The sequence below is a fragment of the Euleptes europaea genome, chromosome 13 (assembly GCF_029931775.1).
Source record: "Euleptes europaea isolate rEulEur1 chromosome 13, rEulEur1.hap1, whole genome shotgun sequence".
Lineage (NCBI taxonomy): Eukaryota > Metazoa > Chordata > Lepidosauria > Squamata > Sphaerodactylidae > Euleptes > Euleptes europaea.
Window position 1 is genome coordinate 10,310,700 of NC_079324.1, and position 17,227 is coordinate 10,327,926.

A 17,227-nucleotide genomic window follows, 5' to 3' on the forward strand; every position below is an offset into this window, starting at 1 on the left:
AAGTGTGCCAAAGTCATCTGGTGGCCAAGTCGCTCCGGTCAGTTGTGTGGTGGCCGCTACTGGGCCTGGCCAAGTCACTTCAGTCGTGTGGAGGCTGCTGCTGGGTTTTGGAAGGCAACCATTTATTTATTGTTTTATTTAAGAAAGGCACTTCTGTGGCACTTCTGTCTGAAATGGTTTTCAATAAAACATTTTAAAAGTAATTAAACTGGAGACTGGCCAAAACATAAGCAAATTGTACAATCCCCCCCCCCCCCCGCCGCCGGTCCCTCTCTATTTCAGTCTGAAAAATAAACCAGACAGCCTCTCTAGTTTTAAAAGTCACTCTCAGTCATCTTTCTGTGGTGCCAGAGGCACAGGGATTGCTTCATGTGGCCGACCCGTGCATTAACAGCGTAAGAGCAGACCTGCAGTCTACCTTTCAGCCATCAGAGAACTGATATGACACACTGATCAATATACACAGTAGAGCATCAGGGGCCAGGAGATACGACTGGGGACAGGTTAGCATCCCCAACATCTGTTTCTGTCTCCATACACAGGGCATGAGCCAGAAAGTTTATAGAACTCACACTCTGCCCGCCAGATTTAAGCAAAAAGAGATCTGGGATCATTTTTATAAATGGAACACAGACTCGATATTCCATCAAAACTGGCGATTTAAGGTAACAACTCTACCACTCATGGATCAAATAACTCTCTAGGAGCAAGTAGGAGGGGACTTGAATCGGGAACCTTCTTGATCTTTGGATAATCTGCCTAACGTTGTTCAAAACGTCAAAACGTTGTTCAGAACTACCGAGAATAACATGGGACGGTGGTCCCTACGAGAAAGCAGGTATGGCAACTGAATACTTCTCACAGTATTTTAATTTTTGCACTGTATACTGGATCCCTCTATTTAATGCAACATTCTCATTGGACACACTGTGTATCATTTTAATATAAATGCAAATGTGCTTTTCTGTGACTAATAGGGATGATTAACCCGATTTGTTTACACACAAATTGAATGCAGTTTATTCATGGCTGTAAATGCAGAACTGTAACACCTGAACTCAAAAGGATTAGTACATAGTTTTTGAAACTAGGTCCAGATGTGAATTTTACAGTTCTGAAAAGAACTTTGCCAGAGATCTACTTGGGTAGGAACCTTTTGAATCTCTGCAGACCAAAGGAGCAACATTGCCCAAATGGTCCTTGCTGCAATCAAGAATTACATTTAGGGGGGGGGGAGTACCGGTATTTCCAACATTTTATGCCAAGCGCTAAGGTTGCCAACACGCCTGGAGAAAAATGCCATGTCCCTTAACAGAGATTTAATGTGTGGAAATTGGCAGCTGAAGCTTTTCATGGAGTGGACAGAAACAACATCACCTGGTATTTGCTGCAGATCAAATTGATATTAAAGGGACAGCTAGATAGAGCAGCTCAAAAGTCGGCATCTGTGCCAAGAGCTGAAACAACTAAAGATGCCTTTAATGTTTCCCCTGCAGCCACCTGTATTGCTGGACCAGCAGGCCTCCCTTGCAGCTTAAATGAAGCTGGCCTGTTCATCCATGGAACGGAAATATTCAAGCCATCTCCAGCTGTGCCTTTGGCTCTCTTCTTGACATGCACAGAATGTATCCATTGTCTACAGGCAAGCTCTATGCTACAGCTGCATCTGTTCCGATCCCTCAGACAGAGATTCTCGCCTTCAGAATCTAACAACAGACATTCTTGGAATTACAATATCCACCTGATGTAGTAAGGAAACAGATCAACAAAGCCAGAGTAATACCGAGAGATCATCTGCTGTGAGAGAGACCCAAACGAAACGACGAGGTAATACCACTGACGGTCATTGATCTAGGCTCAAACTGGTTTAATGCATCATTAACGACCCACAACCTATGCTAGACAAGGCTGCTCCCCTCTCACAGGCATTGGGAGGCCAAACCCTTTCTTGCTCACAGAGAGCCTCCTAACCTTAAACAATTTCTCACCCACAGCAATGCCCTTCCTAACATGGACTCAGACTCTGCGACCAGGGCCTGCAACAAACCAAGATGCCTACTCTGTCCCCATAGCCACTCTGACAACACCAGCCATACCATCTCAGGTTCATTCACTTGTTTATCTTCCAGTGTTATATATGCCATCAAACATCAGAAGTGCCCTTCTACTCTCTACCTTGGTCAGTTCCTATGCAAAAGAATAAATGGACAAAAATCCGACATTAAAACCCACAACACTCAAAACCAGCGAGAGAATCATGGAATCATAAGAGTTGGAAGGGACCACCAGGGCCATCAAGTCCAACCCCCTGCATAATGCAGGAAATTCACAACTACCTCCCCCCTCCACACCCCTAGTGACCAGAAGATGGCCAAGATGCCCTCCCTCTCATCATCTGCCTAAGGTCACAGATTCAGCATTGCTGACAGATGGCCATCTAATCTCTTCTTAAAAACCTCCAGGGAAGGAGAGCTTACCACCTCCCGAGGAAGCCTGTTCCACTGAGGAACCACTCTAACCGTTAGAAAATTCTTCCTAATGTCTAGACGGAAACTCTTTTGATATAATTTCAACCCGTTGGTTCTGGTCCAACCTTCTTGAGCAACAGAAAACAACTCGGCACCCTCCTCTATATGACAGCCCTTCAAGTACTTGAATATGGTTATCATATCCCCTCTCAGTCTTCTCCTCTTCAGGCTAAACATACCCAGCTCCTTCAACCTTTCCTCATAGGACTTGGTCTCCAGACCCCTCACCATCTTTGTTGCCCTCCTCTGGACACGTTCCAGCTTGTCTACATCTTTCTTAAATTGTGGTGCCCAAAACTGAACACAGTACTCTAGTTGAGGTCTAACCAGAGCGGAGTAAAGCGATACCATCACTTCGCATGATCTAGACATTATACTTCTGTTGATGCAGCCCAAGACTGCGTTTGCCTTTTTAGTTATAGCATCACACTGCTGACTCATGTTCAGTGTTTGGTCTACTAAGACCCCAAGATCCTTTTCACACACACTACTGCTCAAACAAGGCTCCCGCATCCTATAATTATGCATTTGATTGTTCCTACCTAAATGCACAACTTTACATTTGTCTTTGTTGAAGTGCATTTTATTAGTTCTAGCCCATTTCTCCAGCCTGTCAAGGTCATCCTGCATCTTGGCTCTGTCTTCAACTGTATTTGCTACCCCTCCCAATTTAGTATCATCTGCAAATTTAATAAGCATTCCCTCTATTCCTTCATCCAAATCATTTATAAAGATGTTGAACAACACAGGGCCCAGCACAGATCCCTGAGGAACTCCACTAGTCACTTCTCTCCAACATTTTAATCTTCCAGGTCAGTCCATTGTTGATCTAAGAGTGGCATTCCTCAAACAAAGAAAACTTCAAGGGGAGATTACAACACGAGATTGCTGAACTTGAGTTCATTCACAAGTTCAGAACAATGGAACCCCCCCTTCCCGGGCTGAATAAGGACCCAGGATTCTTATCTCACTACAGTGGTAGTTTTCTGCCTCCAAGCATTACCCTCTGCTCTAATCAAGCTGATTACATTTTACACTGTATCTTTGCATCCCAAGTTCCTCCTTTGCAACACCCCTCCCACCTTCTGTCTAGGATAAAAAGATTCAGATCGCCATTCCTACTAGTATCTGATGAAGTGAGTTTTGACTCTCAAAAGCTTATACCCTGAAAATCTTGTTGGCCCCTAAGATGCTACTGGACTCAAATCTCTTTTACTAGCTATGCTCTGAAACCTCTGAAAAATATTTATTTGAAACATCTGAAAAATCAGCTATCTCCTTTTTGCCTGCTGAAGAATCCCTCGTTCAGATCTACTATGGGGGAAGCTGGCTCCTCTCACTCCGGCTCCAAAGCAACAATAGATGTCTGTACTGTGATTAGACTACAGGGATTTTTTTGCACCAGGATTGTGATCCACAAGGTCCAATGCCTTCTTCACCAAATGTGGAAAGGCCTCTGAACCTCTCTCTCTCTCTGAGGTGAAGGAGACGCATTAAACCGGGGATTTAGCATTCCAGACAGAATGGTTTGCAAACTTAATGAACCATGACAGTCAAAGCTTTGCTTCCCAGGGACATGAAATACCCACTGCGTGGCCAACTCATTCCATCTTCGGCTGCAAACGGCCCTTCCTGCTGTTTCACTCCCTCCCACTAATTCCCATTCTCATCAAGAGTTATCAAATGATCCAGCTGCTTATTTCCTGCCCCTGAACAGATAATATATTCATTCATCTGGTGCTGTACCTCACCAAAATCATTTCAATAACTAAAATTTCACTTCTATGAATGTTTGGCTGACAGCCAGAGTAGTGTACTGGTTGGAGTGTCGCGTGGTGTAGTGGTTAGGAGAGGTGGACTCTAATCTGGAGGATCAAGTTTGATTCCCCACTCCTCCACATGATAACCAGACTCTAATCTGGTGAACCGGGTTGGTTTCCCCACTCCTACACATACCGCCTGCTGGGTGACCTTGGGCTAGTCACAGTTCTCTCCGAACCCTCTCAGCCCCACCTACCTCACAAGGTGTCTGCTGTGGGTTGAGGAAGGGAAGGAGATTGTAAGCCAGTTTGATTCTCCTTAAAAGGTAGAGAAATTCGGCATATAAAAACCAACTTTTCTTCTTCTTCTGCCCTAGGATCTGGGAAACCCCACTGTGCCATGGAGGCTTGCTGGGTGACCTTGGGTCAGTCACACACTCTCAGCCTCACCTACCTCACAGAGGAGAATTATGTAAGCCACCTTGGGTCCCCATTGGGGAGAAATGAGGGGTATAAATGAATAAGTAAAAGCAAGTTTCATGGTGTTCAATAGTGCTTATTACCAGATGAGTGTGCATGGAATTGAACCCTGAGTTATCTTCATTAACATACATGTTTGTGTAAAGTGCTGTCAAGTTGCTGCTGACTTATGGCAACCCTGAAGGTTTTTCAAGGCAAGAGACTAACAGAGGTGGTTTGCCATTGCCTGCCTCTGTGTATTGACCCTGGTTTTCCTTGGTGGTCTCCCATCCAAGTACTAACCAGGGCCAACCCTACTTAGCTTCTGAAATCTGAGGAGATCAAGCTATCCTGGGCCATCCGGTTCAGGGCCATTACAAACATGGACAACCGGAAACCCACAAAACATAACAGACGGTTTGATCATTGGGGGTGGGGGGGAGGCAGAGAAAACCAGCACTGCCAATCAGTGGTCCTCAATTAAGGCCTAGTTCTTACGAATCCTGAGTCTGGGTGCACCACTTTAGACTGGAAGTGTGGGTTTACACAATTGAATGCGTCTTCAAACAAACAAGTTTTCACACGGAAAACGAGAACATAAAAGCCTAGATGTCTGGCTAGACACTGTCTTTCAGTCATTCTAGTTTTCTATGCTGAAGGCATTTCTTGCTTGGGCTACTCTCATTTTTTTACTAAACTGTTTGTCAATGAAGAAAGAAAAACAGTACCACCTTAGAGAGGATTAGGCTAAAGTTTCCTGGCAAATACAGAAACAAGCGGGTTTTTTGGATTCTCAAAGGAATCTTCCCTCTGTCGTTCTGAAGCTCTTTGAGATGTGGGTGGGGGGCCGGATTCCAAAAGCAGTTTACCACTCTGGTAGAAAGTAGTTTTGGTAGAATGTAATTTCTTTCCCAAACTGCGCCTACATTGTGTGAATATTAATCTTTTCTTATCCCATTCAGTGTCATTGTCTCTCTTAATTGTTGCAGTTGTCATTTTGATGTCACTCCCTCTTCCCCGATGCCACTTCCCTCCCCTTCCTGGATTATCCCACCCAATCAGGGATCATGCCATGAAAGGAATGACACCAAAGTCCTATGTAGCCAATCAGATTTGTCTATGTAATGATGCCACTGAAGGAAAGTTGAGGGCAGAACTTACCCCTGACCGATTTTCTCAAATCGTGTGTATTTCTTCTTAGGGTCTCCTACGCTCACAATGCTTCCTAAAATAAGCAAGCAAGAAAAAGCCACTTAAAACAACAACAACAAATATGTATCGCTTTCAGTAATAACTAGATACCCCCAAAAAAGCGCAACATTTTAAGTAGTTGCTGTCCTGTTAAACTTTTATTCAATATTGATCAACAACAGGAAGTAAGAGTCACCTCACCCAATTCATGTCAACCTCTAGAAGGGAGAGAGGATTTTTACTTAAATAAATGCAGCAGCTGTACTGGTTATACTTCCATTTTAAACTTTGTTTGTTTACATTCATCTATATGGCGTTTCATAAGAATGAATTCTTTGGGTGTTAGTTACATTATACTGAGGGAGCAATGCTGTGGCTTTCAAAAGATTAACTCTTGTTTCTCATATGCTTGAAGCGGCCAACAAACAAAATGAAAATCCTCCTGTGTACAGTAATGTGGAGAGTCTGCACTTGACATGCAGAAAAAGATGGATCTACTACTCTGACAAGGCCAATTGTAAGAATGATGCCATCTATTGGTGATTTCATTCACTGCTAAAGCAGTGGTTCCCAAACTTTTCAGGCCACCACCCCCTCAGTTCCACAAACTCAACCCCAGCGCCCTCTACCCTATCCTATAAAAAGAATTATTCAAAACAGGGGTTTGCATGACTCACTAAAGAAGATAATAATAAAATTTCAAAACAGTAACCATTGCACATCTATTCAAAATCAAATTAAAATGTTTTAGTTGAAATTTATTCAACAATAAATTTGGTACCAGCTCTTCAAAGTCTGGAAAAAAATTCTGAGTTTCCATCAAATTTGCCAGCATGGTGCCATAGCTGGATCTATTGTAAACTAGTGAACAACACTGTTGAAGGGGCCCACCTCTAGCACCCCCCTGCCGCCCCCTTGCCTCTTAGTGCCCCCCTATAATCCCACCGCCCCCCCAGGAGGTGGTACTGCCCACTTTGGGAACCACTGGGCTAACCACTGGAGAGGAAGGCAGATGTTTAAAAGCTTGGGACTTAATTAAGAGTGCTGTCTGTGTGCAGGGGTGTTAGCAGTGCTTCAAGAGCCTGCCTTAGACTTGGGTGCATGGCACAGGTCCCGGAAGGTACTCAGAACTGCCAACCTCCTGGTGGGGCCGGGAGATCTCCCAGGATGACAACTGATCTCCAGACTACAGAGATCAATTCCCCTGGCTGCTTTGGAGGGTGGACTCTATGGTATTATACAGCACTGAGGACCTCCCCTACTGAAACTCCACACACACACCCCGGGCTCCAGCCCCAAATCTCCAGGAAGTTCCCAACCGGGACTTGGAAACCCTAGGTGACAACGGCCATCTCTGGAAATCAGCTTTCTTCCAGCCACCAGCAATGCAGCTCTGGAGGCAACCACGGGCAGAATCTGTGCCTGTCACTGCCACCCAGTCTGGGGCCAGCTGCCTGGAGTAGAGGCAGTTTGGTTCTGCTAGTACTGCTATGGCTGGGTTTGGATATAGGATGCACATCATACAGTCCTACCTGTCTAAGAATCTGGGGTCACCTGAAACACAAAGAGCCGTTGACCAACTGAGGATGCTCAAACGCAAGGGAAGACCCAGATGTGGCCCTCCGCCCCATAACTGGTCCAGCCTTGACTAAGTCAGCATGCAGCAGATGCTAAATGCTCCCACTCCATCAGGGGATATTAAAAGTACTTAACATCGGCCGAGTAATGGCCAGGTTTTCCAAGGCTTTTTACTCCAGCATCAAAGATCTTGGCAAGCCAGGACCAAAAGACTCACGCAATTTCTCTAGGATTTCCTCATCCGTCATCTTGGATTTTTTCCGTTGCCGGTCTGTGTTCCTGTACAAAGTGTTTGTGTTGGAGTTTTCAGGCTGGGGAGTGGTAGGTTCTTTTGCTGGCGCTGGAGCCGCAACAGGTTCAATTACAGAGCGTGTGTAAATCTGAAAGAAACACCGGTGGAGGGGGGACATCTCTCCTGATTCCACAGCGAACTTGGAAGGAATTGAACGACAGCGAATTCTCAATGAGCTAGACATAAGGAAACAAATGAATCCTCTCCTGCGCTGCCACAAATATTATTTTCCTCTTTCTCTAAAGGCTCAATTTAAGTTCTTGACAGGCAGGTAATGGATTACAAGCCTACTATTATGTTTTTCAATTTACGCATTTACGTCACACCCTGAACTAAGAGCACCACGACACCTCGGGACACAATGCAGACAAGCTTGGGAATAAGTGACGAAGCTGAGAGCAACTCCCTCTTGGAAGAAGAACAGTTCGTTTTTATACGCTGAATTTCTCTACCTTCTTTTAAAGGAGTCTCAAACTGGCTTACAATCTCCTTCCCTTCCTCTCCCCACAACAGACACCTTGTGAGGTAGGTGGGCCTGAGAAAGTTTGGAGAGAACTGTGATTAGCCTAAGGTCATCCTTGTCTGTGTCTTTGGATGGCTCTATTATGAGGAGTTATCCACACAGGAACAAGCTACAAGAAGAAGAGTTGGTTTTCATATGCCATTTTTCTCTACCTTTTAAGGAGAATCAAACTAGTTTACAATCTCCTTCCCTTCCTCTCCCCACAACAGACACCCTGTGAGGCAGGTGGGGCTGAGAAAGCTCTAAGAGCTGTGACTAGCCCAAGGTCACCCAGCAGGCTTCATGTGGAAGAGTGGGGAAACCATCCTGGTTCACCAGAGAGTCCACCGCTCATGTGGAAGAGTAGGGAAACCAACCCGGTTCACCAGATTAGAGTCTGTCGCTCAAGTGGAGGAGTGGGGAATCAAACCAGGTTCTCGAGATTAAAGTCCACTATTCATGTGGAGGAGGGGCAATCAAGCCAGGTTCTCCAGATTAGAGACCGCTGTTCGTGTGGAAGAGTGGGGAAACCAACCCGATTCTCCAGATTAGAGTCCGCTGCTCGTGTGGAGGAGTGGGGAAACCAACCCGGTTCTCCAGATTAGAGTCAACAGCTCTCAACCACTACAAAACGCTGGTTCCCTGTAATGTAGTTCCCTGTAAATTAAGAATCTTGTGTTGGATGCTACTATCTTCTAAAATTAAATGTTGGGCTCCTTCTCATGGGAAAGAGCTGCTCTGCCCACTTTATACCACACTGATGCATACCCCTGCTACAGAGATGCCTTGCCAGAGCAAAAGCAATGAAGTTGGTGTTGGGCAAGTCAAACCAGGATTTGGATGATCCTCCAGGAGTCAAACTCAGATTTCACAAACTAGACATAATTTTGATTATTGGCTACATTTCCTTAAATTCTACACTGCATCAGTTATTCTGCTTTTTCAGGATGTGGGGGGAGCAAGGAACTATGCAAGACACTGAAGCTTGAATCCCGACCACTGGAAATTTTATTAAGCCCCCACCTCAGAACATCAGATTTCAACACACATATTTTCAAGCATATTTCTGGTCTCCAAAGGGTTTGAAACTGCGACTTTAAAAGAAAGAAAAAACAATGATTATCAGAAGCCTGAATTCTGCACTCAATATCAGGGAGGGGCTGTAGCTCAGTGGTAGAACATCTGCTTGGCATGCAGAAGGTCCCAGGTTCACCTCCAGTGGACAGGACTGAGTAGTAGGTGATGTGAAGGACCTCGACTAAAAATCCTGGAGAGATGCTGCCAGTCTGAGTAGACATTACTGACCTTGATGGACCAAGGGTCTGATTCCGTAGAAGGCAGTCTCATGTGTCTTTTCCCCCTGCATTCCCCACAAATCACCACACTGACAAAACCCTGGTTATAGTTATGGGACAAGAACTGCAACTGCAGCTATTAGCAGCTTACTGATTTCGTATGTTCTGGACGTGGGGCAATTACAGGCGGAGGTTCGTTATCGTCTTCTTCCTCTTCATCTTCCTCATCCTCTTCTTCCGACACGGGGGGAGCTAGAGGGGGTTCCGATGCTGTTTTTGTGCTCTGCAGATCAGAGGGAGGGATGTTGGCGAGGTTTTGGTTAATCACAGAACTGCGGTCAGAATGCAGAAGACCTGGTACGAAACGTGCGACGCTCTCCACCATGACCAGCAAAGACCCCTTCCCGCCCTCCCCCTTCTGCTCAATGCACAGGCAGGAGTGTGCAATCCCTGCAGCACACAGATCGTGACCCGGAATGGAAAGTAGCCATGCCTCCTGAAACCCCACCCAACCCCACCTCCGATCCAAATAATTACTTGAGGTCACAGCTGAAAACGCAGGGCTGCCTGAGGACACAGGGGGTGGGCGGGCCTCCTTTTCTGGAGAAGGGTCAGTCCCCTACAGTCCACACAGGCCACAGGCAGGTGAAGGGAGAACAGCCTCCAAGGGCCCCTATGGCCATTCTTCTACTGCTCACAGCTAGGAAGAATCGGGTCCCTTATTTTTATCTTCTGTTTTTATAAATATGCCTGTTTCGGCAGTGTTGAAGAATGAGAACTGTGCAGCCATTCGGGCAAGGGTGGCTTCAGAGGACGCCACTGCCCCAGTCCGGCCAGGGCCCAATGCCCAGGAAAGCAGATTTCATAAAGTATAAGGATATCCTATGCTCAGCCTGGAGCTGCTCACGCTGCGGCTTCGCGATCCACCTGCCAGGGGTCAACACAAACATGCAGCCATCGCCTGTTAGATGGAAATAGCTTTAGCTGGCCTGGATGGTTTCTGAAGGCTGCAAACAGCATTGCAGCTTCAGCAGACATACGGTTAATACAGAACCTACATCTTTTGTACAGCACCTCACACCCTCTTCAGACTTTGCACCCACGAATACAGTGGGAGCCCGCCAACCACATCAGGATTCTCGTTCCTGCGTGCGGAAGCTGTATGCGAACAAAAAATCCACGTTACCCAGTTCACATGAAATGGCAACTGCAAGTATCAGTTTCCGAGGGTAGCTGCGTTGGTCTGCATCAGAACAACTAGACTACAGTCCAGTGGCACTTTAGAGGCCAACAAGATTTTCGGGGTAAAATCTTTCAAGAGTCAAAGCTGTTGAATCTAATGAAGGGAGATTTGACTCTCGAAAGCTTATACAAGTTGAGTATCCCTTATCCGGACATCCGATATCTGGTCTGACCCGAAAACTGGACCTTTTGCACCGGCATGCAGGCATTACTCACAGGCCCTCGGCAGTGCCACTGATGGTTCAATGCACACAAATTGAAAATATTGTTTAAAATTACATTTAGGGTATGTGTACAAAGTATATATAAAACATAAATGAATTTCATGTATAGACTTGGGTCCGATACCCAAAATATTTCATTATGTACATGCAAAAATTCCAGACTATTCCAAAATATGAAAAGGTCCAAAATACGGACCACTTCTGGTTCCATGCAGTCCAGATAAGGGATACCCAACCTGTACCCCAAAAATCTAGTTGGTCTCTAAGGTGCTACTGGATTATAATCTAGTTGCATATATCAGGTGCACTGTAGGGACCGTGTGCTCCTGATACACATGGCTTGTGAGCTCCGAGTATGTGCGGACGTAACATCTGAAAAGGGCTCACATTACAGACAAAAGACCATCTGTAGCTTGAATCTTCCTAGCCTGAGCGCAGCATCTGGGTGCAGGAGGGCAGGTAGAGGGGGCAAAAGGGATCTATGACTCCCCTTCTCTACCACTCTGCACATGCACTTGGGCCTTTCTTGGAAACAGGTGGTCAATGCAACTTTCTGAGGTCAGCTAACTTAAACCTGGCCAAGAGGAAGGCTGCGAATGAAAAGAAAAGAACTCATTCGTCATGACTGCTGTGGCAGATGTTTAAGCACAGCTCAAGAACGCCCCGTGGAACAATAACTGTTGGCATGACAAGAAGCCACTCTTGACTTGACGGCCACATAGCCGTAATTCTTCGACACTGCTGAAACAGGCGTATGTATAAAAAATGGCAAAATTAAAAAGCAATTCTCATTTCCCTATTTGCGGGTATTATGCATTAAATGGCCCCGTTCAACCTATGCAATGTTCGCACACAGACCTCACAATGAATCCAGTGGCTATACAGCTTGCGAGGCCTCTGTAGCGTAATCAAGCAATGTAAAATTAAGTCACTTAACATTTAAAAAAGAAAGACGAATCCCTGTTCAGTCGTTCAGCATTTAAAAGAGGAACACTTGCACGCATAACTCAGCATTAATGTGGATTGTCTTAAGTGTGTCGTTGGGGTTTCTACTGTAATTCAGCAGTAGATCAATGCACGCTGCGCTTTCAAACTTCACTACAAATTGTTCCAGGGAATTACATCCATTTTAGCCTTATTTAGAATCGGTTGCGGAGCAGATTAAACCAGGAAACCAAGCAGAGATAAAGGGAAGAGATAAGCTTACGACCAGTAAGAGGTTATTTACTCACCGAAGGATGGGCTGCTATGTATCCGTGGGCGCTCTTATCTAAAATGTACCAGCAAAAGACAGCAGGTTAGAATCCAAATAGTTATAGAAGGGGGGGAGGAATGGCAAAAATGTCTGTCTAGGCCCAGCGTCTGGCCTGGCCTGAACCATGGCACATACAGAGAGGACGGGGCCGTCCCTACCACCACGGGAGCTGAATCGGACACCCCCCCTGCTGCCCTACCTTTTGTGACCTTCAAAAACATGGAAGGAGCCCTCAGGACAAGGCCCAGGGCTGGAGATGGCTACCATCCCAGCTGCCAAGTGTGGGTCTCATCGCTGGCTGACCACATCATTTCTGCGTGCCAAGGCATCCACAACAACACTGGAGGGAAACCGGCTTCAGAGGCCATCAAGCCAGCCGGTGGGCACAGAGACAGCTGGCAGAGGCTCAGTGGGGAGGGCCGGAGGGAGGCAGGAGGGAGACCGAGCCACGCAGGACAGCCTGGCCAGAGGATTCCTGAGGCATGGCTGGGGGTGGGGGGAGGCCCACAGAGCTAGGGCAGGAGGCTGGAGTTCTTCAGCCACTCACCCAGACAATGGCTTAGGCCGTGGGGGGCTGGGTCAGGTGCTGGGGCTGATTTGTGAGGGAATGGAGAATTATAAATGGCAGCTCCACAACCAGGCTGGGAAGGAAGAGAGTGTGGCATCTTGTGACAGAGGGTGACACCCGGGAAAGAGAGGGTATACTTGGGGTGACACAACCCTTTCCCCCTTCCGTTCCACTTCTGAGGCCTGGGGAGACCCTGGGTAAGGGAAGTGGGGGCAGTGCTGGTGAGGTAGGAGCCTCACAATCTTCATTTCAGCTTCTGATGTCACTTGAGCAAAAGGAGCTGCTGTCGTGCTTTGCTGCAGGATGAGCTCTGGTGGAAGCAGAAGGTCTTCAAGCCGCCGGTGCCAAAAGCAGGATACCAGGCAGCAGTCAAGTCCCAGGGGTCCAGCAGGAGCCAATGAGAGATCTAGTCAGTCCATGCAAGGAACAGATCCAAAGTCCAAACTAGATGTAATGGTGGCCGTGGGACCGGCCAGTGGCCACCGATGCCATTTTAGAGAAGAATTGGCCATTTACGAATGTTGCGAGAACCCGCAGAATGGCAAGACCAGATCTTCCCTCCGCGCCTTTTCAAGTGCTGACAGCCATGAGGGGGCCCCTCAAGGGGCGAACTAGAATACCTGGTCCTGCTGCACCGCCCTCTGGCATTTTATAAATGGCCAAATTCTTCTCTAAAATGGTGTTGGCAGACCTGTGGGCTACTGTAACGTCTAGTTTTGCTCCAAGGTAACAAGGAAACAGGAGCTGGGCTAGGAAATGTAGCTGCTGGGATCTACAATTTGAGATCTCTCTGGACAGACTGCTGGACTTGATGGGCCTTAGTCTGATCCAGCAGGGCCTTTCTTAGGTTCTTACAGCTTACAGCTGTTTTGCAATCTGACATCACTGGCCCCTAAAAACGTTTGAGTTGTTCCTTTTGAAAAAAAGAGGGATTCCATTACAGGCCTGGAAAGTGTGAAAATCCTGCATTGAGGGAAAGTGCCCTTAAAAGGGCAGGCCTTCCTCGACCAGGTGCTCCTAACAGATGGGCCGGCCCTGGTTTCCCACCATGCTTGAACTGAGTCACTCTTGCTCACTTACCTCCTGATGTAAAGCTCATATATTTCTGGTTGTTTGCGGTCTCTTTGGAATCGTAGAATTTGAGGACATCCAGAACGGCCTGCGGGTTCTTCTTCTGTTCCAGTTTCGTTATGTTTGACGTCTGTAATAACCTGGCCCACTGCTCTGGAATCCCCTGCAAAAGGCAAGAGTGCCAAGAGAGATGACTGAGTCCCTTCCACGGCTTCTCTATCACCTGCCCGTACAGTTCCTTTCCTCAGAATCCCATGCTACTTGCAAGACTTTGGCTGATGCCTGACAGTTTAAAGTTAGAAACTCTACAGCAGGTGCAATCATTCTCTCTTCTTCTACTAAAACAAAGAGCTAAAACCTGGATCCAACTTAAAAAGAAAGTTATGACCGTGACCAGGAAAAAAAGGTGCATGAAATTCATCCTTTAATCAACACTGGCCCGTCCATGGAACAATGATGAAAACGCTTAGCTTGTTTCTCTGATGATTCAGTGCAGACATCAAATGCTACTCTCAATTGGAAAACAACACGGTGCTTTTGGGGTTGTTTTTTTTAGGAGATTCACACTGGATATTTAGTGCAGAACAAGAGCAGTGCATTGAGCTCAAAGTATAACAGTGGATCTGAATGAGGTTGAAGCCACCTCCCGACGTGTTAATTGGACTCTAGGGAACTTACTCTCTTATTCAGAGGAGGGGCCATAATTTGGAATTAAAATGGTAATGAGGAGTAATTCTCTTCCCTTAGTCTTCCACATCTTTGTGTTTAATGCGAGAAAATAAGAAGACACCAGGGAGTCAAAGCAGAAGGTAACACACGCCAAGCTGCAAAACATTGCGCTGAGCTTTTATTTCTTCTAATGAAACTGCCTTGAAACATCCAGTATAATTTCCTAAATTTAAGAAACAACCATCCCCCCCCCCCATTTCTTTATTGCACGATTAACATCTAAGCAGCGCCACTTTGAGGGCATCAAAGCATCCATCTTTTCGCCACCCCAGCCTGGTGCTACATTCTAACCGATGTTCTCTGCAAGAAACAATGCGCGAGGTGGGCCTCTGGAGGTGGGGGGGGGGTTGATGAGGGGAAAGTGGGAGAAGCCAAGCAATGGAGTCTACTGCACACACATGGAACCTGCTGCGGCAGTGCTATGACATCTCAAAGAAGCACTTGGATGCAAGCTTCTTTTGGGCCTGTGACGCACCTCTGGAAGCTTCCCTGTGCACATCTGTGAGCCATAGAGATCTGGCTGCAATGGACGTAAATAAAGAAAGAAAAGAAAGTTAAAACAGAACGGGGGATAACTGAGAAGGTGGGAAGGAGGTGAAACCCAATGGGCCAAGACGGGGGGGGGGGAGGGGCAGGGAGGTCGTCCCATCTCAATAGAGGAGGGAACAGACAGGCTACAGGAAGACAGATTTCAAAAACCAGAGGGGGGGTGGGGGTGGGTTACATTTGAAGTCCGAAGTTTGGATGAAACAGCTCTCCCCTGTTTTTACCAAGTGTTCTTTTGCCCACCACAGATCACACCTTTTAGGATTCAGGGTCAGGAAAATGGGCCAAGTACTGATCGCTCAATCAATTCAGCGCAAAAAAAGTAGGGTGCCTGATTGTGCAGACGAGCACATGCCCATGTAAGGTCAATACATGTATTCATGTGTACATCCTGCATGTGTGCGTGTGCATCTCTTTGTAACGGGCAATGCATGTTCACTTTGCCAATGAAGCCAGAGGCCAGTACTGGGATAAAGGCGGGGTTTAAATCACACGTTCAAGCTGTACTTGCGTTCGACGTACCATAAGAATTACGCAACAGACGTGTAAAGAAAAATCAAGTGCACATTGTACGAGGCTTGTATGTGCATTCACTCTAACTTGTAAACAGGGTTATACACTCAACTGAACGTGTGTTGGTTAGGGACAAAGTCTACCACCATCCATGACTCTCCTCTCCTTCCATATAAGTGTGGGGTCCCGGAATGAATATACTCTGTGTTCCCATAGTGTGTGTGAAAGTGTGTATGGGGGTGGGGGTGTCCAATCTTAACTAGCTCCATGTAAGATTGATCTGACTTTCCTAGTCACCGTTTTAAGCACCATCGATTACAAATAGCCACAAATGCATGGAAAACGCTACTATGAGAATAGTCAATCAAATTCCAATTTCACTGTTAAATTTGATGTTCCCAACGGCTACAACCCAATTTATGCCCAACACACACCAGTGAGAAAATCCTTAGCAGCTCAAAAAAAAGAAAAGAAAAAAAAGGCATTTTAATAAGTTTACTGAAATACATTTATAGGGCCTAAAAAGACAATTTCATTTTTAAAAATTAAAACCTCTAAGCAGAATCTTTAAAAGTTCGGGATGCAGCCAGTTTTCAGACTGAGAGGGAGGATCTGTCCCATTAACAGGCATGCTTTACAGAGTTCTCCTTCAAAACATGTCAGAATCCAAACTTCCCTCCCAAGACCACAGTAGCATGTGTAGGCATCTTCATTCAATTCTTTTGGTATTCCGGGTCTTCATATCTGCTATTCATGGTGGCTTCAAGCACAATGAAATGGAGTTTGGACATGCACTTCCGACAAATGACATCATGTAGGTGGATGCTGATGGTGTCAAGCCAAACCTCAGAGCCCATGCAGGTACCCCTGGCTCTGATTTTTGATGCAGCTAAGAGCAACATAGGCAGCTCAGCCCGAACAGTGTCCAAGTAACTGCAAACACTGCCCCTTGCGCATAACCAACCCAGCAGGCGTGGCAGCGACTGCAATCCTCTGCAAATGAATTCTGCATGTTCCCCCAGCACTTCCAAACTTTTGAGAGAGAAAGAATGCACTCACTGGACAGTGGGAGATACTTTTGTTCTGAGGTCTGGAGCTACAGTGGCAGAACCCCTTGGCACAATGTACTTACCATGTAACTATCAAGCTTTGTATCCAGGCTGGGCTGTGTCAGGAGAGCCCAGTGTGGTGTGGACATGACCTGTATTTAGTTGCTGGAACCAGTGGCAGTTAATAGAGCCAAACCATGTGGCATTTTGAGGAGTAACGTCAACTCATAATCCTGCCTTCCTATACAACTGGGTGTCAAGAAACTGCAATACCACCTTGCAATTTCTTGTGAGAGTTATTTTAAGGCCTTGTTACCAGGCCTGAAAAAGGGTTGTAAATTCTGGAATACAAGGAATTGTTAAGGAGTAGCTACTCCTCCTAGAAAAAAGAACAGCTGGGAGCAATGCTATTGCTCCCTTCAGGC

The 17,227-nt window shown here is 46.3% G+C and overlaps 1 protein-coding gene across 2 annotated transcripts in view; it reads right to left on the minus strand.

The window, feature by feature from the left end:
* PAK3 (p21 (RAC1) activated kinase 3) overlaps window positions 1–17,227 on the minus strand; it is a 116,237-nt gene that overhangs the window by 25,785 nt on the left and 73,225 nt on the right. For both annotated transcript variants that reach the window (XM_056859142.1, XM_056859141.1), the window contains exons 4-8: window positions 13,975–14,128; window positions 12,304–12,341; window positions 9,757–9,888; window positions 7,734–7,896; window positions 5,909–5,972 (exon numbers count right to left, since the gene is read on the minus strand). In XM_056859142.1, coding sequence (XP_056715120.1) covers window positions 5,909–5,972; window positions 7,734–7,896; window positions 9,757–9,888; window positions 12,304–12,341; window positions 13,975–14,128 — 551 coding nt within the window. The remainder of the gene's footprint in view (window positions 1–5,908; window positions 5,973–7,733; window positions 7,897–9,756; window positions 9,889–12,303; window positions 12,342–13,974; window positions 14,129–17,227) is intronic.